At 26.6% G+C, this 24,390-nt stretch overlaps 2 protein-coding genes across 2 annotated transcripts; both read right to left on the bottom strand.

The window, feature by feature from the left end:
• Nucleotides 1-291: 291 nt before the first annotated feature.
• LOC113869780 (pentatricopeptide repeat-containing protein At5g39710) lies at nucleotides 292-3,779 on the bottom strand. Its single transcript, XM_027506252.1, has 2 exons — nucleotides 1,014-3,779; nucleotides 292-661 (listed from the first exon to the last, which is right to left on the bottom strand). The coding sequence occupies exon 1, from the start codon at nucleotides 3,548-3,550 to the stop codon at nucleotides 1,202-1,204; it is 2,349 nt and encodes a 782-aa protein (XP_027362053.1). The 5' UTR covers nucleotides 3,551-3,779; the 3' UTR covers nucleotides 292-661; nucleotides 1,014-1,201.
• A 5,831-nt stretch (nucleotides 3,780-9,610) lies between these two features.
• Nucleotides 9,611-10,800, bottom strand: LOC113869949. The gene is made up of 2 exons (XM_027506505.1): nucleotides 10,548-10,800; nucleotides 9,611-9,879 (listed from the first exon to the last, which is right to left on the bottom strand). The coding sequence occupies exons 1-2, from the start codon at nucleotides 10,798-10,800 to the stop codon at nucleotides 9,611-9,613; spliced, it is 522 nt and encodes a 173-aa protein (XP_027362306.1).
• Between the last annotated feature and the right edge of the window lie 13,590 nt (nucleotides 10,801-24,390).

The following is a 24,390-nucleotide window of genomic DNA, read 5'->3' as shown; positions in this document are numbered from 1 at the left end:
TGAACTGAATTTGGATAGGATTGAGAATTTTGCAAAATTTCTCAAAAAATCTAGCCATTTTCACGTTATATGACCATTATTTTTGTAGAATTTGCTTTGAATTTTCTACTCAAGCTTTGGATTGGACAACTATGACTCTATATGGTCCAACGAATTATATAAAAATTTCAGAATTTTTTTATGATCATTTTCTTGCTCAAAATGGGCCAACATTCCATACTTATTTGAGAAGTATTTTGGTCATTTTATCCAATTTTATAGCTTGTATTTAATTTATTTATTTTTTGTCTTCCTAACTAATTTTAATTCTTAAAATCATTAATTTAGATAATTTAGAACCACTTCAAATGGCTTGAATAATTAATCTCTACTAAAATTTGGGTCATACTCTTCTTGCATTGCCCAATTTTTTCCTAAATTGCTCCATTTTTTAGTCAATTTTGCTAAGTGTGTTTTCCTCTTTAACTTTCAGATGATATCAAATTCTAATTTAGTTAAGCCAATATAATTTAGAAATAGTAAAATTTTGGGATGTTATAGTAAGATTCTAATTTACAATTGAAGTGCCACAATAAATGGTGAATGTTAGAGAATACTTTCTCGACTTCAGCAGCATCGATTTGAAATTTATTGAAATTCATAAGACATAAATCCCAACAACCTGAAATTAAGTAAATTAGCAACTATAAAAAATAAGTTGTGATTTAAAATACATACTATTTATTAAAAAAAAAAAAAAATGCCTGCCCGTTTATGTTAAAAGCAAGTTACCGCATTCCTGACAATTTAAAACCAAAAACAAAATGTTCATGTTTGGTTCGCTTGGAATGACATTTGAAGGAACAGGAATGAAAGGGGATCATTAATCATTTTGACATATTTGGTGTGATTAGGATGCAAATGACTTTTAGTGCAAAGAAATTAAGGCACGGTCAGTAAGTAAATTGAAAAAGTTTCAAGAAATACCGCACAAGTAAATTTTATAAGATAGATAGATAGACGAGATGATTTACCTAGTCAAGAAGGTGGTCATAGATAATTGTGCATCTCCTGGAAAGTAATTCATAGCAAGGAGTATTTCATTTCCTCATTGCATGCCTCCAAAGTCCAAGCCCAATCATGCTAGAGGTTATCTAAAAGGGTCAGCACCCCAGTTCAAATTTCATCGTAACACGGTTCAGCACACACAAAACAAACAATATTAGGTGCTGCTAGCTGGAGAATACGGATACATTCTACCATCAGGTAGCAAGCCATCCTTGGCCATTTCTGTTAGCACATTCAAAACAGCATCCATGTTACCTTCTTTAAAGTTAACATCAACAAGCACTTTAGCTAGCTCAGCATCATTGAGCTTACAGCTCCTCAATATGTTTTGCAATACCCAACTGAGCTCATCATTCATCGCTTCCCTAGATAGAGCTTTCATGAGAGCAATTACAGTCACTGTATGAGAAACAAAACCACAATGCACCATCTCTGTATACAGAATATATGCCTTACGAACATTTCCACATCTACAATGTCCATGTATTATTAAATTATATATTGCTGCATTAGGTTTATGATTCCTCTGAAGCATTTCCTTAAAAACTTGATCTGCTTCATTCATCAAACCCTTCATGCAGAATCCTTTGACAAGACCTACCACACTCTTAAATTCATTATTACTGCAGTTTTCTATCAGCGTATTGTATGTTAAATCATTTGGTACAGACTCTTCATAAAACAACTTCAGAAGAAGCCTCTTTGCTTCTTTTGTCCTAGCTTTCTTATTAAGTCCATTTATAAGTACACTGTAAGTAACGTCATCAGGTAAAAACCCCTTTTGTATCATTTCATCATGCAAACAAAGAGCCTTACTCAATTCACCCTCAAAACAATAAGCATTTATCAAACTAGTATAAATAACCTCATCAGGCGGGAGACCCCTGTGCATCATCTCTTGGAAGAGATCAAAAGCTTCCAACAGTTTTCGCTGCATACAGAGCCCTTGAATAAGTGATGAGTACATAAACGCATCAGGCAAGATTCCCTTTTCAACCATCTCCACCTTCATTTGGAATGCTTTCCCCAGCTCACTGTTTCGGCAAAACCCAGATATCACAGTGCTATAACTGACAACATCAGGAGACAACCCCCTCTCAACCATATCCCTCAATATCCGCATCGCTTCCTCAACCCTCCCCAAAAAGCAATATCCATGGATAAGTGCATTGTAAGTTATAACCGAAGGCGAGAATCCATTAAGAATCATTTCACTCAAAACCTTATAAGCCTCGCTCAACAACCCTTGCTGGCAAAACCCATCAATTAAAGTTGTATAAGTCCTCTCATTGGGACTAAGTCCCCTAACACGCATCTGATCGAGAAGCCCCATCGCCCGACTCAAATTCCTAGCCTTGCACATACTATTAATCAAAGTAGTATAAGTAACAACATTGGGAGACAAACCCTTACCAGCCATCTCGGAATGAAGAATAAGCGCCTCATGGAAATTCCCTTCTTTGCAAAAGCCATTGACAAGTGTGTTATAAGTAACCTCATCAGGTGCCAACCCCTTCCTTTTCATCTCCTCAATCACTTCCCTACCCTCACTCATCCTTCCTTCTCTACACAATCCATTGATCACAGTGTTATAAGAAACCAAATTTGCCGCCACGCCCTTCGCTGCCATCGCTCTCAACAACTCAATCGCCTCCTCCACCCTCTTCTCCTTGCAACTCGCATCTATTAACGTGTTATAAGTAACCACATTGGGCGAAATCCCTCCCCTCTCCATCTCACGCACAAACTCGTATCCCCTTTCCAAATCCCCTCTTGTAACACAGCCGCGAATCATGACATTGTAAGTGTACACATTCGGCGACACGCCGTTTTGGATCATGTCGTTGAACACGCGTTCGGCGTCGCTGATGGAACATTGGTGGGACCTGCGTCTCAAAATTGAGTCGAGGATCGTGTTGTACGACAAGACGCCGGGGGAGTAGCCGTGTCGTTTCGCTAAGCTGAGGATGGTGAGGGCCTGGTGGAAGAGGTTGAGGCGAGAGAAGGACTTGACGACGAGGTCGAAGACGGCGGAGCTGGAATTGCAAGAGTGGTAGGTGTCGTTTAGGTGGCGGAAGACGACGGCGCCGGTGGGGTCGTCGAGGTCGACGACTAGGTCTTCGACGAGGGACTGGGCGGTGTTGTAGAGCTTGAAGCGAACGAGGATGTGAAGAGCCAGGCACTTGCAATGGGGCGTGAGAAAATGGTGGTGGGCTTGGGCTTGGGCTTGGGCTTGGGCTTTGGCTTTGGCCCAGTGAAGGAATTTGAGGAGGGTGCGTTTGTCGATTTGGGAGTTGAGAAGAACGTAGGAGGCTGCTTCGGGAGTGAAGTGGGGAGACAGTGATGCCAGGTTTTGAGGATGTCGTTTCAGGTATGCGATTGCTTTATCGCCCATGCGGACGACGTCGTTTGAAGGACCGGGAGCTGTCGTTGTGGCTGTGACCAAACGCTGATTGTGGGGTGTAAGGAAAACTGCTGTGGTTCTGGGACCGATACGATACATCTTCGCTGTCGTTTGCAAATCGAAAGCGCTGTATCTGTAATTTAACTAGGTCATTGACTACTCACTCAGTACTCTCCGTCATGTCGTTTGTGGAGAATGCGAAGAGCGCCGCCGGAGATCCAAGCAACGGACTTGAACCCGTATCTCCCCAGAAAGCATGCCGAAGGTGTTCAAACTGAACCAAAAATTGATTCCAATAATTCAAAAATAGATTAAACTGAAAAATGATCAAATTGAACATTGAAAAGAAAACAGCATTTTATGCTGTGATTGGATTTAACTTCCGATTCGTGTGGTTAAAATTGAACTGAATCAACATTTATAATATATTTATATTATTTTTTAATTATTTTTTTATAATTGTTTTTCTTTTATTTTATCGTAATATTATGTAAATATATGATGTACTATTTTTTATAATATTATTTTATTTATTTTATACTTTAGTTTTCTTACTTGAACATTTTTTCCTTTTCTATAAATAAATTTATCATTTTCTTTTACATTTTCACCTTTTAATTAATTTTTTTATTCTATTTTTCTCAATAAATCTACTTCATTTTCAAGTTACTCTCTGATATAAAATAAAACACTAAATTAAAATTCATGAAAAATAAATAATTTTAGAAAAATCAAAGTTATTTAAAATAACAAAAATAAATAAATAAATATGTTGAAATCAAATTCAAAAGTGTAAAAAAATTATTTAATTTTTATATTATATTCTTTTTTTAGTTTGGACCATGGGTATTTGAAAATTATTTATGTTAAATTCTAATCGTATGATATTTTTACGTTGAATTTTACAAAATTAAAGTAAAATTATCAAATGACAAATACTATAAGAGTGACGATCAGTATCAGTTTTAAACTTACTTTATTTTGATAATTTTTTTATTTCCTTATTTAAATTCATAAATAATATAATTTTTTAATCTAATTTTATTATTTTAAAAAATAGTTATTTTATAATGATTAACATTTTAAAAAAATAAATTTTAAAATAGAAAAATGAGACATGTAACATAAAAATAAGATGTACAAGTTCATATATTTTTTGGCTCAAAAGAACTATTTAAAATGAACCAAATTGTGAAAAAGATAAAACTGATCATGTGAAAAACAAAATTGAATCATGCTTATGTTTGAAATTAATTTAAAAATTTAACTATCTTTTAAATAAAGTTTCGTTAATCGAATGGGTTAAACTTAAAAGAAAACATAAATAAAATTAACAATAATGATAACAAAAAAATTATTAATAATTTAAGATTATTCTATATGGTACACTTAATAATTGAAAAAAGAAAGGAAAAAAAAGAGTTTAAAAGACTTACAAGAAAGAAAATAAGAGATAAACTTCTTTCTTATTTAGATGTTTAAAATTGAGAGAAATGATAATCAAAAGTTTAACATGTAAATAATATTATTATTTTTTATATTTTTATTTATAATTTTTTTATCTTTTTCTTAAAAAATATATATAAATTAATTATTTTTTCTCTCTAAAAATTAATATTTTTAAAATTTTTATTTCTATTTTTTATATTTTTAAAAAAATTCAATCTAAAAACTAATATTTTAAAAAAAATATTTTTTTATTTTCTTGTTATTCTAACTCTAGACCATATTAAATGTTTAATCTAATAAATAAAAATATAAATGATAAATTATACTACATAATTTATTAGAATTAATAAAATTAAGAAAGTTTTAGATGTTTAGAAAAATTCTTCAATTCTTCTTCTCATAATTAATTAACTTTTAAATAAGAGTTAGGTCACTAATTTTTCTCTTTTCCTTCTCTTTCTTTTTTAACATAAAATCTAAATAGAGTATAAATAAAATGATATTGTTAATGGATTTTATTAATTACAGAAGTTCTTGATTGAATCCGCAAGTACAAATTTACCATTGTTGACCTAATTTCAACTTTAGAGTTGAATTTGCAATTGGAAAATCCTATTTTTTTTTTTTTAAATCCGTCTAACTTTTACTTATTTTCTTCACAACTTGGTGGTATCTTGATTTTACCCTCTTTCACTTTTCACTTTTACAATGAATGAACCCTTTGGAAATTTGATTTTCTGTAACGTTAGTTCAATTACATAATACATATTCGATGGTTTGTTCATTTATTTCTTCAAAAAGTAGTTTGGTGTTAAAAATAATTCAATCTTTTCTTCCGAACTTATGTCAGAAAATACTGGAACAAAATCAAACTATAAAACCAGTTTCAAACTGATTTTGACCAATTCATAAAAACCTAAATTAGTTAATAAATTAGTTCTAGTTTAAGTTTAATTATTAACATGAACTAAACTATGCCCACCCTTAATTTTACCTGTCCTAGCTTGATGTTAATTTTAACAACTTTAAGTTTTCAAAATTAGACCTAGTGTATTTTGAGAACTGGGTTTAAGTTATAATTTGAGTTATTCTAACCTGAATCTTAGTGTTCTTTTCTTTTAGAATTTATACTTTAAAAAGTAATTATGTAGTAATAATGATTCTTCAAAACTTAGTAGATAATATTTTGCATATTATAATATCATATTTATACGATATCATTTGTTTTAAAATATATAATGTAAATATACTTTAATTTTATATTTTATTTATTCTAAGATATAACTATACATAATATAAAGATTATTATAATTTGTTTATAAGTCAGGTTAACCCAATGCTGTCCTAATATTATCAAGTTTTGATTGAGTCAAATTTGAAGTTAGAAAAATGACATTATGAAATTTTTGGGTTGGGAAAGATAAATCCTCCATCATTCACTCCTTACATAAAAATATTACCATTGCCAAAAAAAAAAAAATCAACTACTTACGTTATAGAAAAAAAAAAAAAGCAAATGCTAATTAGATTAGTTCACAAATAATTATCAAATCAAATATCTTTTATACTTTTTACAAGATTTAGTCACCATTATTGATCAAATTCTTTTTGTGGAATGAAACTACAGAAACATTTATATCATTATTAACTACTTAGTATTAAAAGTAATATTTGAATCTCTATTCAAAATTATCATCACCTATCAGTATGCTACCATAACTAATAAAGTTACAAAAGTTTTACAAAACGCAATACGTTATTATTATACTTGACACGTTGATAAAAAATAAATTAATTAAAAGTACTTAGTCATATTTATCATCGATGTGATGATTTTGAAGGTTAATTTTAACAATTCATTTGTAAATTCTATTAGTTGTGAAGATTTCGTATCAAAGTGAATACTTCTTATTGATAAAAATGATCTGTAAAAAATATTTGGTTTAAAGTATTGTATTCCATCCAAGAAAAATAGTTTATGTTTTGTGCATAATAGTTTTAGTATTATAATACCTACAAGTCAAAAAAATAAGAGTAGAAATTAACTTTTTCAAAGATCATGTAAACTCTAATACACATGAGTAATTTTATAATTCAACATGAAGACCCTTGATGTAAAATATTATGGAAAAGTCTTTGGAAAAGGTAGCAACAAAAGTATACAAGAAAGATGGTTAGAAAGATTTAAAAAAAGTTTGTTCAAACATAAATGCACATTATTAAAATAAATTGAAGAAAATAATAGAGTGTGTATACAAAGTTTATAATTTTGAAAAAGAAAAAGTAAAATATATGATAACATTTAAAAGCTCTTCAAAAAATTTAACTAGTATCATAGTAGTTAACACTCTAACATTATTTTTAACTCGTTTTGACATAACTCATGTTACGCCATAAATCACAACTGAGAATAATTAAAATTACAATTGTTATTTCATACTAAGTAAAATATTGACTTTACTTTTCCTTTTTGAGCATTGGACCTCTTCTTAAGGTAGACAATATTAGGATTTCACCCCTTCCTTTTTACATTGCTGAATTTGGTTTTTCCTTTAACAAGTTGAGCCCTAACTTGCTTCCTCATTTCTCATTCACGTCTTGCGATGTTGTTCTCTATTATTCTCTATTTATGTTTTCTATAACATAATCTTCTTGCTTTTGGTCTTCTTCTCTATAACATAATCTTTCAATATGACCTAAATATTTTTAGGTGACTAACCACTCTCTATTTTCTATTTTCCTTCTTTGTCTTGATTTTCTTTTTCTATTTTTTATTTCATTCTCAACTTTATTTCAAACTTGAATTCATTTAGAAGCAATGATTGCTTCCCTAATCAATTGTTTCAATTTTTTTCCAATAGATAATAACTTGGATATAGGTTGGCAATGGAGTAGTTTAAAAGGCATCAATAATAAAAAGATTATTACTTGTGACTTTTGTGAAAAAAACTACTACCAACAGTATTACTCAAGCTAAGATATATTAAATGTGAAGGGTGATGTTTATAATTGCCTAATAATTCTCAAAGAAGTAAAATAAACACTAACAGTAGTTCATAAGAAGAAGAAAGTTAAGAAAGAATCGATGATGAGGAAGAAAAGGTGCAAGAAATTTAAAATATTTGTAGTGCATGAGCTTATAATAGTGGCTTTACTACCACTAAAAAAGGCAAGAATGTTAAGGGCCCTTTGAATTTATCGTGGTGGAAGAATCTATAAACAAACATCAAATTAGAAAAAGTAAAAAGACAAACAAGTATAAATTATATTTGTGTCAAGGAAGCATAAGCAAGAACATGCAACACACAGAGCAATTCTTTTGTAAAAATTAAATTACTTTTAATATTATACATTTAAAATGCTTCAAATTAATGGTTGAAACTATTAAAAATTATGATCCACACCTAAACCTCTCAGCTATCATGAGCATATATTTTTCTCTTCTTAAAAAGAAATTAGAGTATACAAAGTAAATATTAAAAAATTATGAAGAGAAATTGTGAATATTCAATTATGCCAGATGTGTGGATGAATATAAAAAATAGAACATTTATTAATTTCTTAGTAAAATGTCTAACTAGTTTTATGTTTTGGAAAAATATTGATGTATCTGCTTATATAAAAAATAGAGAAAAAATGTTTGAATTTTTTGATAGATTTTAATTTTAAATAAATTGTTGCAAGATCAGAAATAAAGTTTATTTTAGATATTATTTTTAAATTAAAAATTATTAAAATAAAAAATTTATTACATTAGATAATATTATTTTAAAATTTAATTCATATTTAAATAGTCAATTGATATTGCATTTCATACCTTCATATTGGATAGTTAAGGTTATTTTTTTAGTATCTTTTACGCACATTGTTACATAAGTTGTGCTTCAAGTTTAAGATAGAAGGAAGTTAATATTTTAAATATTTTAAATTAATTTTTTTTGTTCCTTTAAGCATTTCAAAATATTATTTTTGTATTTTTGTTATTTTCAAAGAGTGAAAGTAAGAAGTAATTATTGCTCAATAGAGTATTACCTATGAAATCATTTACATCAAACAATTTACTTGTGACAAAAAATACTATTAAATATAGTGTTTTGTGTTTAGTTTTCTGGTCCAAAGTCAAAGATCATGGAGTCTCTCCAAATCCAATATGACTAAGACTAATATGCATTAGCGGTTCATGGGTTGCTGTTGACACGAGAATATGAGAAAATTTTGCACACCACGAAATTTAAATACATCACCTGTTAAATGATAGACAACACACATGTAAATGGAATGAGACATTGCACCACTACGCAACCATTTGAGTTTTTGTACACCTTAGTTAAAATCAGTACATTTATTTATATGTTTATTTTATTTTTGCAGTTAATTATTAGTTCCTTTATTTGTGTTTCTATTACAATTTTTGTGAGTTCTATGTTATTTTTCCGACAAGATTTACACTACTTTCATCAAAAGATTCAAAACTTGTTTTTTAATAAATGATAGTCACATTGTTTAATAGACCAAAGCACAAATTAACAAGCAATTGCTTCAGTGCTTGTTCACTCGACAACTTTTATCTATATATTAGTTTGCATTACAATATTAATGAAAAGTAGTATCGTCAAATTGATCAAAGTATTCAACCTGAAACAAGACGGTTTTATTTGCTATAAGAAAATGAAAAACATAATGACGGTGGTTAATGGGAGTGCAAATTTTTCATGGCCATTGCCAGAAGGGACGAAGCATTGGCATCACAGCAAACTTCATAGTGCCATTGTTGCAATGGAAGCCGTTTCGCTCGCCACATGCGAAGTAGTGAGGCTGCCACTTCTTGAGCACAAACTTGAATCCCTCCCCTGCACCTTGCGTTGGATTCGCCAGCATCTTAGCCTCTTTAAGGTCACAATTCAAGAAGCTCCAGAAATTTTTGAATATGTACACGCTGTGTGGGAAAGTGGTGGCGTTTGGAGCATCATACTTGAAAACTACACCACAATTCAATGCTCATATATTAATCATCCTATATAGTAGCTTTTGCATTTTCATTAAGCACAATCAATAAAAACAACACTCGATTCAATGTTAAAATAACATGGATGCAAGGGTTTTGTTGCTTTTTAATTATTAGTTTAGGGTATTTCTATTGTGACTTCTATTTAAGTGATTTTGCTTCTTTTTTATCTTTTACAATCAAATTAATTAGAAGAATGTTTAGAAAAAAAAATATTAAATAAAAGTGGTGATCATTAGTTTGATGTATCTTAAATTTTTAATTAGTCATAATAAATGAGTAGTATATAGTCATGCTAAATAGCACGATATATTTTGACGGTGAAATGGATTCTCACGGTAGCCAAAAGTCATTTGACCAATTTTTAACTTTGTAAAACTAATTACGGGGTGAGTAAAGTTGATTTTATTAAGAGAAATCATGAAAAAATAAAATTATTCTTCATTGATAACAATAGATTAAGGTGGAAAGAGTTACAAAATGTATCCATGTTTAAACATAAAAAATAATTTTACTATATCAATGTATTTAACCAAAATCTTAAAATATCATTTTTTAAATATAAATTAATATGTAATTATTATATAGTATATTTTAATTTTACTATATTCATGCTAGAATTGGTTGCCCAGAAAAACTCACCTAGAGTATCGTTGACGTAAAATGGGGCATTCTTGATGGCCCAATCGGTGTAGTTGTAGCCAAAGTGCCAATGCTGGGAACCACCTACGAGTATTTGCCTGGGTTGTAGCTGTGTTTTGTTCAGGTTATGACTCCCAAATCTGGAGGACCACCCGGTGTAATTGAAGCCAAAGAACCAGTCTTTATTGGCCATGCTCACTGAAAACATTGAAGCTGTTATGACTAGTACGATGAGTGTAAACTTCAAATCCATTGTATATGTTCCTATATATTCTCACAAGTGTGGCTAAATAAAACAAGAGAATGTGCAAAATGTTAAGTATGATTTGATTGGTGTTGTTGGTGGAATGGTTGAAGGTAACAAGTGTTTATATAGGGAGAGTGTGAAGGGGAAAGAAAGGAAAGGGAGGCATGAAATATGAATTTGACTCCAATATTAAATGGTGGTGCAAAATGGCCAAATTAACTCTCAATTTGTTGTTGGTAGGTACACTAAAAATTGGAAATGCATGGAATCTGTCTTCTTGTGCTTTTTTCTTCAACTCGCCGTCAATTTTTCTTCCACGCCTGGTCTCTTTCCCGTAACATGATTAATAAATTATGTTATTTCTTTTTTTAATAAGGAAAAAGAAAAAAATAATTACAGCTTCTTAAGTCTTTTTAGTATTCCTATTTAATTAGAATTACAATTTTACTTTGAAAATAAATATTTAATGTTGGCCCATTATTAAAGTAAAATTCTAATTTTAATAAAAAAAACCACTAAAATTTAAAAATTAATTACACCTAAATATTGTCCTAAATAAAAATAATAAGCATGTGAAAAATTTATATTAATTATTGATTTTTAATTTTAATTAAATTATATTATTCATGATAAATTTATGAACTTAAATATAACAAAATTATATTTAAATAATTTATAACTAATAAAAAATAACATCTTAAAAATAATTTAAAATTTATATTACATATGACAAATTTTTATAATTTAAGTGGTTAAATTATTGTGCATGTAACTGAAAAAAAAATTATACCATAATTTTTCCTTTTTTAAAAAAAAAAAAACTAAACCATTTAATATTTAGAAAAATTTTGTCATAAAATTAATAAAATAAATTTATAACATCATTGTAATATTTCCAATGATTTATGATTAGAATAAGTAAACTTAAAAAAAATTAAAACATGTAATATTAAATAAAATATAAAATAAGATTGAATAAGATTTCACGGTAGAGTACTTATCAATAAATTTTTATGTAACAATTTTATTAATTTTTAAATTTTAAAAACTAAAAAATATGATAAGAAATTATTTTATCACATTTTTTTTATATTTTTTATTTATAAATTATAGTATTGAAATATAACATGAAAATATTGTTCTCATTATCAGTATATATATGGGAGACATTTTAAATGAGAGAAGTTTATTATTATGAGAAGTGAGATACATTAATAATGGCTATTAGATCAAAATAAAAAATTTAGATTTAATGTTGCTACTTCAATATCTACGTTCTTTTCTTTTTTGTCAATAGTCATTATTAATGTCTCTTAGTTCTCACTTCTCAATTAAAATGCTCTTGTATATATTATTAACATTGAAAATCTTTAATGATATATACATTTTCTTCTTAAAATATACTCTTAGAATTTATAAATAATATTTTTTCTTTTCAAAACATACCTGCAATTATTCTAAAAAAATAATAGTATCTATAATTGATACTTTGCTTTCAAATTAGTATCCATGTTTAACAAAAGTTATGTTTTAGTTATTTTAAGAATATTTTGTTACATCTTAATCTCAACCATTAACAGTGTTATAATGCTAGGGACAAAAATTTAATAAAATAATTATATAAGAATTAAAATGTAAATTTTTTTAAATATAAGAACTAATTCATAAATAAATATTAATTTATAAGTATTTATTTTGTTTCAATTCCTTTCATCATTAAAAATATTATATTGACAATAATCTAAATTTAGAAAAACACAGACAAGAATAAAAGCAGAAATTTTTTAAATATAAGAATTAATTCATAAAAAATTATCAACTATAAAAATTAAATATATAATTTAACAAAAAACTTAATAAGCTTTGGAAAAAAATTAATTTTGATTATATTAAATAATTATATTATGAATTAAATAATATCGAATTTTATTTTTTTTTTCTTTTCAAATACTTATTTTTATAAATATTAATAATTATTAATTTATTATAGTCAATTTTCATGATTTTTTTATACTTTTTATGAATTTTAATAATCATGAAATAAGTCAAAATATCAATTTCAATATTAATAAGACTAATAAATAATAATTTTTATAGTCAATGATACACAAAAATATATAAATCTTTCATAGTATTTTTCAGTCCATAATATGAATAAAATATGATAAAGTTTGATTAATTTTTTCTATTAATTTTTATAAATTGGTGTAATGTTCATTGTATTCTTTATGCATTAAAATATATACAATTTTAGTCTTTCTAATTTTTATTATTTATATTCAATTTCTTTAATTTTTTAAATGCTCAAATTAAGTTATGTGAGAAAGAAAGATTATTAAGATGTATAAACAGTAAATGAGTTGAAAATATTTATTTTGTAGCTATTGATATTTTTTAAAACATAACAATTAATTAGACATAAATCATAAAAATTATTTAAATTATTTAAAAATTATAAATAATATAATAAAATTAAATAATTTTTATATTAAATTTTCAACCACTAATATTAATAAAAATTAACTTAAAAAATTAAAAATAATGATAATGTGCTAAACTTAATTTATACACAATTATTAAAATTTATTTAAAAATATAAAAATAATTAAAACTATTATGATAAAAAGATAAGATACACAAAAAATAAACTTTATAAAATGTTTAATTTTATGTTGCATTTTTAATGAAAGTCATAATTATTAAGATTTATAAGAATTAATTACAAGTTGAATATATTTATTTCGTAACTATTGCTATTTCTAAAAAATAATGATAAATTGATTAGACATAATTCATTCAAATTATGTGAATTTATAAAAAAATTATAATTAATATGATATAATTTAAAATTATTTTAAATTGTAACTACTAATATTCATAAAATTATTTTATAAAATAATGATAATTGATTAAAATTAATCTATACAAATTATCAAAGTTTATTTAAAAAAATTTCAAATGATAATGAGAACTATTATGAGAAAAAATGCATTATTATGTTTAAATATAAATTATAATTAATCCATAATTAATAAAATTATTTAAAAAATAACTAAAAATGTATCAAAATTGATTAAATTTAATTCTTAAAAACTATCTGATGGTAATAGAAAATTTAAAATATATATATATATATATATATATATATATATTTTGTTAAATATCAATATTTTATTAAAGATAAATTTAGAATACAAGGACTACTCTAACTCATTAAAACTTTAAAATTAAAAGATGATTAATTCAATTCATATATATAATTGATCTTCTAAAAAATTCTATTGCAAATCACATCCAAAAAGAATACTTAATAAAATCAAACCTTTTAGTAACATTTAATACATTATTATTGAAAAAAATATTAAAAGAATAATAAACAAATTGACAGTCAGATCATTTTTATATATTATATTTAAGAAAAAATAATTAAAATTTGTTATGTATAAAATATTTTTTTTAGTGGCCATTGAATGTTAAAAATAACAATAAATTATTAGTCATGAATTATATTTAATAAGAAGTTAACCATAGAATGTTCAAAACGGAAGAATGCATTAATTACTTTATTTTTCTTTCTTTAAACAATTTAATTAATTAATAGATATTTTGACTGATAAATATTTGTATTAAAAGCTAAATATATTTATAGAAAATTTTATTTATTAATTACCTTATAATGACAAGTGCATATATTTTTAAAATTATATTACGAAATACAGCTATGATAAGAAACACACACCTTTTTCACTCTTACTACGAGTAAACGACCTCCTCATTAATTCATCTAATAACTACCAATATATTCTTTCCTAGATATTTATGTATTAGAATTATATTTATTATTTTTTGGCATCCCAAAAAATGTATTTTCAACCCCCTCCCTTTCATTGTAAGTTTCAGCAAAATTAGAAATTTATCATATTGACTCTTTTTATTTATTTATTTTGATTTAACTTTTCAATTTTTAGATTTTATTTAGTTTTTTCTGTCGATTATAATAGTTTTTAGCCCTAAAAGTTATGATTATTTTGTCAATTAAAAAATTAGTTTTTGCATAATTATGATTATTTTGTCAATTATGATTGTAATAGTTTTTACATAATGAATTAAAAAAATGATAGTGACCAATATATTTAAGTAGAGTTTATAAAATTAGTTTATATTTTATATTTTATTTTACGCTTATGTGATTTGTGGGTTGGCATCACTGGAAAGAAATACAAATTCTTCTAACACGTGAGCTGAAAGGTCAAAGGTCAGAGGTCAGAGTCAGCGTGTAATAGTAATATTATTTGATTTATTTGTATTGCAAAATTAACTGAAATTAGTGTGGTGGAAATTAAGTCCACAAATTCGTATACGGCTTCATACTTTGTGTAAATGAGGTACATGCCAACGTGAGTGATGCCATCATGGCGAATTAATGGCGTATTATTAGACTGCAATTTATGCTATAAAAATTAATGTTAATGTTATTATAATGAGTTAAGATTTGTTCACACACGTCTTATACTTAAAGTTTTTAGTAATTTTTTATTGAACACCAAAAATATAAATATAAATTTTATATTATTTAAATATTTGTAAATCTATTACCTAAAATTTGATATTTATTTATATTTAAAAATATTTTAACTGTTAAAATAAACTAATAACATGAAATATTTATTTATTCTGTTTTTTATAAAATTTTATAAGAATAATTTATTATATAAAAAGTTATTAAATATGTAAATATCTAAATTTAACATCTCGTGTTAATAAATTCTTACTCATAAAATATATCATATCAATAATGTAAAATTATTTTTATATAAATTAATTTTAAATATATTATTATTTAAATATATTTTATTAAATCATAATAAAAAAAATTATGCTATATTTATATAATTTTATATTTATTATATTATATAATATAAAAATTATTATTTATATTTTTATAATTTAGATATAAATAATTAATTATTATTTTATTATTATATATATATTACATAATACAATTACAAGTTAAAGATAATTTTTTATCAATATAAAAATATCACTTTAAAAAAAATACATTTATGCAAAATTATTAATATGTATCTGTAGTTTAATTTTATTTACTATTTTTTTACATTTTTCTCTCTCTTTAATTATAATATTGTTCAGTTATCATGTAAATAAATATACAAATATAATTATTACAATAATATCATGATAAATTTATAATAATAAAAATGATTAAAATTTAAAATATTTACTTTTATATTAATTTTTTTGGGGCAATATAATAAAAGTATTTCATTAAATCAAGAATGAAAATAATATTATATTTGTGTTTTTTTTTTTTATAATTAGTGTGTTATTTAGTTATAATTAATCTATTATAAACTATAAGAAAATATCATTTATATTTTTATAAATTTTATCCATAATCAATTAAAATTTATTTTATGATTATATTTATAAATTTATAATAAGTAAAATAAATTATTCAATATTATAATTTTTTAAAGGAACCTTTAATGTATCTTAAAATTTGAACCGCTGCATTATAAGTAGAATTAAGAAATTTACTTACAACATTAACTCCAAAGGATATGTTTTGCATGCTTATAGTAAGATATTCCAATTAATCTCCAATATTTGCCTGGATATGAATACAACTCCCCTTGATTTGGAATAAATTTTATATTTGAATTTATAGGAGTATGAGTTAGTTTACCATCCAACATCTTTATTTCATTTAAAATATCAAGACTTATTTTTTCTAAAATATAACAATATTTATTTTTTATTTTTTATTAAGAGCTACTTCAATCCTAAGAAAATATTGCAATTAACCTAAGTCTGTGATTTAGAAATATTAAAATAAATATTGCTTAAGTAAGATGAAACAATCATGATCACCACTTATAATAATAATGTGATCTACATAAATAATAATATAAATACATTAATTAGCATATAAATATTTGTAAAACATAGAATGATTTGTCTTCGTTTCAAACTATTGAAAAACTATACTAAGCCTGCTAAATCATGCTTGAAGGCTCTCCTTAAGGTCATATAAAGCTTTCTTTAACATGCAAACAAATCCTTATTGTCCAAATTGGGGCTGCAAAGAAAAAATATGAAAACGGTGCATAAAAAAAAAGAAAAAAAAATATAAATTGAAAGAATCACCATTGTGATTTTTAAAAAAATGCATAAAACATAGAATAAATTATTTGTTTAACTAAATCCAAGTTTAAGAGTCTAATTACGCTTAGAGAATATATTAGCATCCACGACGTCCATAAAAATGATTACTCTAAATTGTACAATAATTAACTTCTATTTTATTTCTAAATTTTGATATTTTATTTATTAAAATAAGAGAAAATTGAAAAAAATAAATTTTAAAGTAATTGGGTCTAATGAATTTTGATTTCCACTCCTACATATCCTCTATTGTAATAGAAAAATTAAGGTTACATAATTCTAAATGAAAAACCTTTTTGAAAGATATTTGCTTGAGAAATTGAAAATGAGAATCTTATCGATAGATATTATAAACAAAATGAAAGTAAAAACTTTATTGATATGAAAAATTGAAAGTAAGACATTTTTTAAAAAACATATTAAACGGCGAGTAAACTTCTTGTGTTATTTGTATAACTTTTGATGTTCAATGTAGAGTCTTTCAAATGAAAAATTTGGTATTCTTTTCTCTTGCTTGGTGAGTGAACCTTTTAGATGAAATGAAACCAAATTATATTTCATTGTATATAACTCAAGTATAGCTACTAAGAATATTTCATGTTTCCTATATTAATTCAACTCATAAACTATGACATATGAGTTCGTGTGATGATAATCGTTCTAAAGATTTTGTAATAAGATTGACACATAATATTATTTTATATGTTAAACATGGTAATTAATAAAAGTATAAATTCAATCTTCTACTAATATATAGCTTTTTAAAACTAAATATTTAATACATATGAAAAAATGTTAAAAATATTAAATCTAAAGTAAAATTAGTGTTTTTATCACTTAACTTTAGAATAAAATTTGATTTTGTCCTCTAACTTGTTTTTTATTCAATTTCGTCCTCAATGTATTTTTTTTTTTTCACATTAATCATTTTTGTTAGTTCTACTACATAACCTAACAAAGACATCCTATATGGTGTTGAAGTGGTTTAATGCCATTTATTTAATTTTACGTAGACTTTTTTATTTAAAAAATTATTGAAAAATGGTGAAGTTTTCCCCTTCCTCTCTTTTTTCTTCTACTGCACTTCTCCCACCCTTCCCCTTAACCCACCAGCCTTATCTTCCCCTTCTGCAGTCCCTCCTTTCCTTCTCCTGCAACTTTTCCTCCCTCCCACAACCTTAAGTTTCATTCTCTCTCTCTTGTTTCCTTACAACTAGGAATGGAAATAGGTTAAGTCAGGCCATGGTTCACTCTAAACAGGTTTGGCCTGTAACATAATTATTAGCCATAAACCTGGTCGGTTACTTGTTAAAGACTTTATTTTTAGTCTGACCTTACCTATTTAGGTGGTTTGTCTTAGCATGAAGTTTGTTAACAAAGTCTGCTACAAGAAAAATATCTTAATATTCATGAAAAATATAAGTATTTTATTATCAAATTAGTTTACATATTTTTCTAATTTTTATCTGTGTTATTAATAATTATTAAATAATTGTAATAATTTTTATATAATTTTATAAATAAATTTTAAAATATTATTTAAGCATTAACTATAAACGTTTCATATTATAAAATTTTTATATTTTTATGTCTCTTGATTTATTTTTATAAAATTATTAAAGTATTAAAGATTTTATTTTTTTTGTGAGGATCATATTTTGTTTGTTTAAATATATCTTATATTCAACAAATAAAATCATAGTTAACACAATAAAATTGATAACAAAAAATAATACTCACAAAATTTGTTGAATCGGCTAAAAAATTTATTATATTTTAAAAAAGTAAATAAATATCGTCATTATGAAAATTGTAGACAAAATATTTTATATTATAAAATTTATGGATATATAAAAATAACACATGAGCATAGTAAGAATTAATGAATATTTGCAGATTTAACTTTTGTCTCATTTTAATTTTATAGAATTTATATTTAAATTAAAATAATTTGTATTTCTAAACTTTTATCTTAATAGAAAATATGTCATAAAACTTAGTATAAAACTTAAACTCAATGCAATATATATATATATATATATATATATATATATATATAATGATAATAATATTAACTATTAAATTAAAAGAAAAATAAAATAACTATAAAATATTTAATTTTATTTGCTTCATTAATTTTTTTCATTTAAATTAACTACACTATAACTTTAATGTAATATAGAAAAATATTATTAATACAATAAATTAAAACATATATTTATATATTATATATAAATTGATAAATTAACTGATAATTTAATTTTTATTTATACTTTTTTATTTATGTAAATATTTGTTAATTATTGAATTTCAAATATATATTAATAACTATATTTTTTAATAAAAAAATCTATCTATATCTATGTCAAATTTGTTAAAAATAATTATTTAAAATTTTATGTATCTATATTTTGGTATGTGCTGTGGTATCCTAAAATTTTTTTATGGGTACCATACCCAAAAAATTTATATAAAAAAAAAAACATGGCAAGTTACAAAAATATATAAGCTTAATTATGTTTTTGGTCCCTATAAATATAGACATTTTTGTGATCAGTCTTTACAAATATTTTTGTGAGGAAGTGGTCTTTATAAAATAGATAAATTAAGAATTGGGCAATGTCGTTAACCCTCCTTCTGTTAAGTGCTGAGCTAGTTGACGAAGAGTCAGCTCAGCCTCCACGTGGCTTAAAAGAGTTCTAGTCAGTTGCCTACATAACTTCATACTTGCTTAAGTGGTTTGCTAAGATGGATTGCTGAGGTGGTGGGTCACTTTCAGTAATGAAAAGCCCCAAATAAAATAAGTGTAGAAATGTTAAAAGGTAACTTTCATGTGTGAGGTCTGATTCAATGAGAAGCATTGGTTGTGCTAGCTAGCATTTGCATCTCAATCTGAAGGTTGTGCAGAAACTATGAAGGTTGTGCCAAAAAAGGAGTGTGTGAAACGTGAAGTAAGGTAACGTGTCAATGAAACTCTATTTTATTGTTTTCGTCTTAAACGTGTTAGTGATGGGGTAGTTATGTAACGAGGTTTCCTTTAATTTATCTCTGTTAAATGTAATTTGTTAAATTTCTTAACTTGTATTGCAATTATAAGGATGGCTTTTAACTTGGTAATATACCATGGGGGTAAATTGTTTGATGAACCGTAAGGGAGAAGTTGATGTTGTGCGTAACATTGACATTGATAAATGGTCGTATTTTGAGGTGTTATCCAATGAGAGAGACTTTGGCTATAAAGGTGACTTTTTGATGTGGTGGAAGATGCTTGGTTTAACATTTGATAATGGTTTAAGAGGAATAACATAGGATGATCAGGCTTTGAAAATGGCTAATTATGCCTTGAAAGAGAAATGTGAAGTACACCTATATGTAGAGCGAATAGTTAGAAAACCTGAAGTGATCTTTGAATTGACTAATGGAGAGGATGAACTTGCTACAATGGGTGATGTACATGGTGAAGCTAAAGGAATGGGTGATGGAAAGGGTGAACCTGCATTTATGGGTGATGTACAGGGTGGAGCTCAAGTAATGGATGATGTTAGAACAACTGAAGGAATGAATGGTGAAGAAAGGTCTGATGCAGAGAATGCTAATGTGTAGGAGTCTGATACAGAGAATACTGATGTACAGGGGTCTGATGTAGAGAATGAAGTTGAAGGGATGACTGATGTGGAGAGGGGATGTGGACTTGAAGCTAATGTTGAGACAAATTTTATGCCTCCTGAAAGTAACATAGATGAAGATTACTTAAGTAAAGAGTTGAAATCTGAGGTTAATTCAGACAGTTACAGCCCTCACTATGAAGCTTTTCAACAAAAAAATATGCAAAAAGATTTTCAATTCCAGTTGGGAATGGAATTCACTTCAATAAAGAAATTTAAGGATACAATTATGGAACATTCTATTTTGAATGATTGACAAATCAAATTTATGAAGAATGATGACATTAGATGATGACAATCACAAACCGTGTCGCCAAATTAAACGATCTTGAATTGGATTTTACAAAATAAAAACATAATTATTAGGGTACAAATAAGAATTGAAATAAGAAGAAAATTAATAAAAAAGTGAAAATAGAATAGAAATAGAAAATAGCGCCACAATCACAAGATTGATAAGCTAAGGAACGATCGCCACAAGAGTCTTGGCCTCTTAATAAGATTAAAGAAAACTGGCTCACTCAAGAACCTAGAGTCACACGCTCTCACAAGAGTGTTCAATCTCAAATTGTATTCAAAACTAATTAAAAGTGTGTATACAAGAGCTTATATATGCTTAATGTTTGTAAACTAATACTAAAGCAAACTCTAATGGGCTTCTTGTACCAACAAGCCTAAATTCAAATAAACTAAATAAAATAACAATATTTTATCCTAAATAAAAACTCAAAATAAATAATAACTAATATTAAAATAAATAAACTAAACATAATAATTAAATTCTAATAAAACTCGTTAGAGTTCAAATCCTCTAAGTATATTAATTGACCATCTTGAGCTTTTCTAACTCCAAATTAAGTTCTCTTTCAATTAGAACAGCAACAATCTTTTCTAAGTCTCCATTTATTCTCTTTGCCCTTGTCCTTATCATTGGTCCTTGAAGTCCTTCTAATGTCTTCAAGTATTTGTCTTCAATGGGCTTCCTTGATTTTCATCAATCCCTCCTTCTTTAATAAAATTTGTCCTCAAATTTAACTCTTTATTATCTACATCAACGAGAGATAAATCAAATACATTAAAAGTAGCATTAACACCATTCTTACCTAGTAAGTCTACTTTGTATGCATTATCTCCAATTCTCACTAAGATTTGGAATAATTTATCCCCTCTTGTTTGAAGCTTTGAATTTCCTTGCATGGGAAACTTTTTTTTGCCCATATGTATCCAAACCCAATCTCTAGGTTCAAATTTTACTTTCTTCCTTCCCTTATTGATATACTTTACTTGTTGCTCCACTTTCTTTTCAATTTGATGTTTTATTTTTCTAATTGGAGGCAGGCAGTAAGATACTTCTTTAGGAAAGAGATCTTCAAAATCCTGTAGAAGAGAGGAAACACCACTAGGTAAAATATTGTTAGCAAAAGAATCCATGAATTTATTATGATAACTTTTTTTACACAAAAGTAGGCACATAAGCCAAGAGGCCAACAAAACTTTCCCCACTTCTTTTTCTCTCACAAACAAATTTTCTCTCTTTTCACATTAATTTTTCTCTTCACCTTTCTTTTCACTTTTATATTTCTCAATTATAAGTGTCTTCACTTTCTCCCCTTTCTTTTTAAGTTTGCCCTCAAACTCACTCTTTTTCTTTTCATTTCTTCTCTCTTCTTTTTTTTCTTGCTCTCTTTTTAACTTTATGATTTTTTGATCTTTATGTACTTGACTAGGAGTCATGGGTACTAAAGTGATTGTGCACCTTTTATGTACAAACGTAAACTTGTTGGAATGACCATCATGAATACCTTTCTTGTCAAATTGCCATGGTCTTCCCAAAAGGATATGACTTGCTTCCATAGGTACTACATCACATAAGATTTCATTCTTATACTTGTCAATAGAAAAAGTAATCAAAACCTATCTATTAACAACTAACTCTCCTTCATTACTCAACCATTGTAACTTATAGGGCTTAGGGTGAGGAGTAGTAGTAAGATTCAATTTTTCAACAAGTCTAACACTAGCCACGTTGATACAACTACCACCATCAATAATAAGAGAACAAATCTTTTCACGTACCAAGTATCTTGAATGAAAAATATTTTCTCTTTGTGTAGTGTCATTCTCTTTAGCTATACTACCCAAGAGACGCCTTACCATAAGCAAATCTCCTTCGTGGCATAAAGCTTCAAACTCACTATCTTCTTCACTTGAAGCATGTGATGATTGAGATGAACTTGCATTTGAGATTTCACCATTCTCCTTCAAAATCATAGTTTTCTTGTTTGGACATTGGGATGCAATATGACCATTTCCAAGACATTTGAAGCATTTGATTGCTCTATGCTAAGAAGTAGGAGAAGCAGAAGTATTAGTAGACTTAAAAGAAGTTTTAGAAGAAGATTTACCACTTTACATAACTGTATCCTTAATTGATATTTCCTCTTTCTTTACTTCTTCCTTCCATCCTTTTGAGTTATAGAAAGAGACACTTTTCCTCAAAGTACCATTTCTCTTTAGTTGTACTTCTACTTTAATAGCTTGGTGAACTAAATCTTCAAATTCTACATAGGGATGAAGTTTTACTATATCACAGATGTCATGGTTCAACCCATTCAAGAAACAGACCATTGTTGCTTCTCTTTCTTCAAATACATTAGCTCTTATTATGACAACTTCCATTTCTTTATAATAGTCATCAACACTTTTGTCACCTTGCCTCAAACCTTGAAGTTTTGTATGAAGCTCTCTATTGTAGTATGTAGGAACAAATCTCCTACACATTAGGTTCTTCATTTCAATCCATGTATTTAGAGGCTCATTGTCATATCTCCTTCGGTCTCTTTGAATTTGATCCCACCACATCAAAGCGTAGTCATGAAACTCTAGGAAAGTCACCTTTACTTTCTTTTCTTCACTATAATCATGGCATGAAAATACTTGCTCTATCTTCAATTCTCACTCTAAGTATGCTTCAACATCATTCCTCTCATGAAAACATAGGAATTTTTATTTTAACTTCATCAATTCTCTCATTTTCTCTTATTCTTACATCTTTTCTTCTCCTTCTTTGATTCCTCCTCTCTTTATTATCTCTCCACCTATCATACCTACTTTCTTCATTATCTCTCCTATTTCTTCTTCTTTCTCTTGAAGAATTACTAGAGTCTCCATGGGCATGTGGAGAATGATTACGTAACCGCCTTCTTGCATTATTTGCCAACGCCTCTTGAACATTTCTTATTGCTTCATTTTGCCTCTCAAACATTCTTTCAAATTTTTGAGCAAGTCTTTCAATTTGCGAGGCAGGAGTGCTCCTCTACTTGATCCTCCTTCTTGAGACATTATACAAAACAATAAAAGTTAATGCAAAAAGAAAAGGTTCTCTCCACTCGCTAAGTGTTTTCACTCAGTAAATATTCACTCATGTTTCACTGTAAATTAGCTTTTGTGTAAGGATTTCTCTCTTACCTTTTTTCCCTCAAGTGCTCTCAAGAGTTCTTAAGGAAGTCAACCTCCAATCCACATAATTAACCAAAACTAAGAAACGATCAATCAACGAGAAAGAAGTGAAGCCAACAAAAAAAAACTCTAAGACAAAACTAAGGAAGCCAACAAGACAATAGAAAAAAAAGGACTAAATAAGAAGTAAACACACTCAAAAGTAGATTGCAAATAAGATAAAATTGGAGAATTTAAATAAGATTATGTAACGTTAAATAATAACTATTTTTTTTCGGTATGGAAT

Source organism: Abrus precatorius, unplaced genomic scaffold, assembly GCF_003935025.1.
Source record: "Abrus precatorius isolate BTA unplaced genomic scaffold, Abrus_2018 Scaffold6, whole genome shotgun sequence".
Taxonomy (NCBI): Eukaryota; Viridiplantae; Streptophyta; class Magnoliopsida; order Fabales; family Fabaceae; genus Abrus; species Abrus precatorius.
The sequence above is the reverse complement of the archived record's forward strand: the minus strand, read 5'-3'. Positions and strand labels throughout refer to the sequence as shown.

Excerpts from the sequence above, each read along its gene's own strand:
- LOC113869949 (XM_027506505.1), bottom strand. The coding sequence starts at position 10,800 with ATGGATTTGAAGTTTACACTCATCGTACTAGTCATAACAGCTTCAATG. Across the intron at positions 9,880-10,547 it reads TTACGTCAACGATACTCTAG|TTTTCAAGTATGATGCTCCA; the intron begins GTGAGTTTTTCT and ends ATTGTGGTGTAG.
- LOC113869780 (XM_027506252.1), bottom strand. The coding sequence starts at position 3,550 with ATGTATCGTATCGGTCCCAGAACCACAGCAGTTTTCCTTACACCCCAC.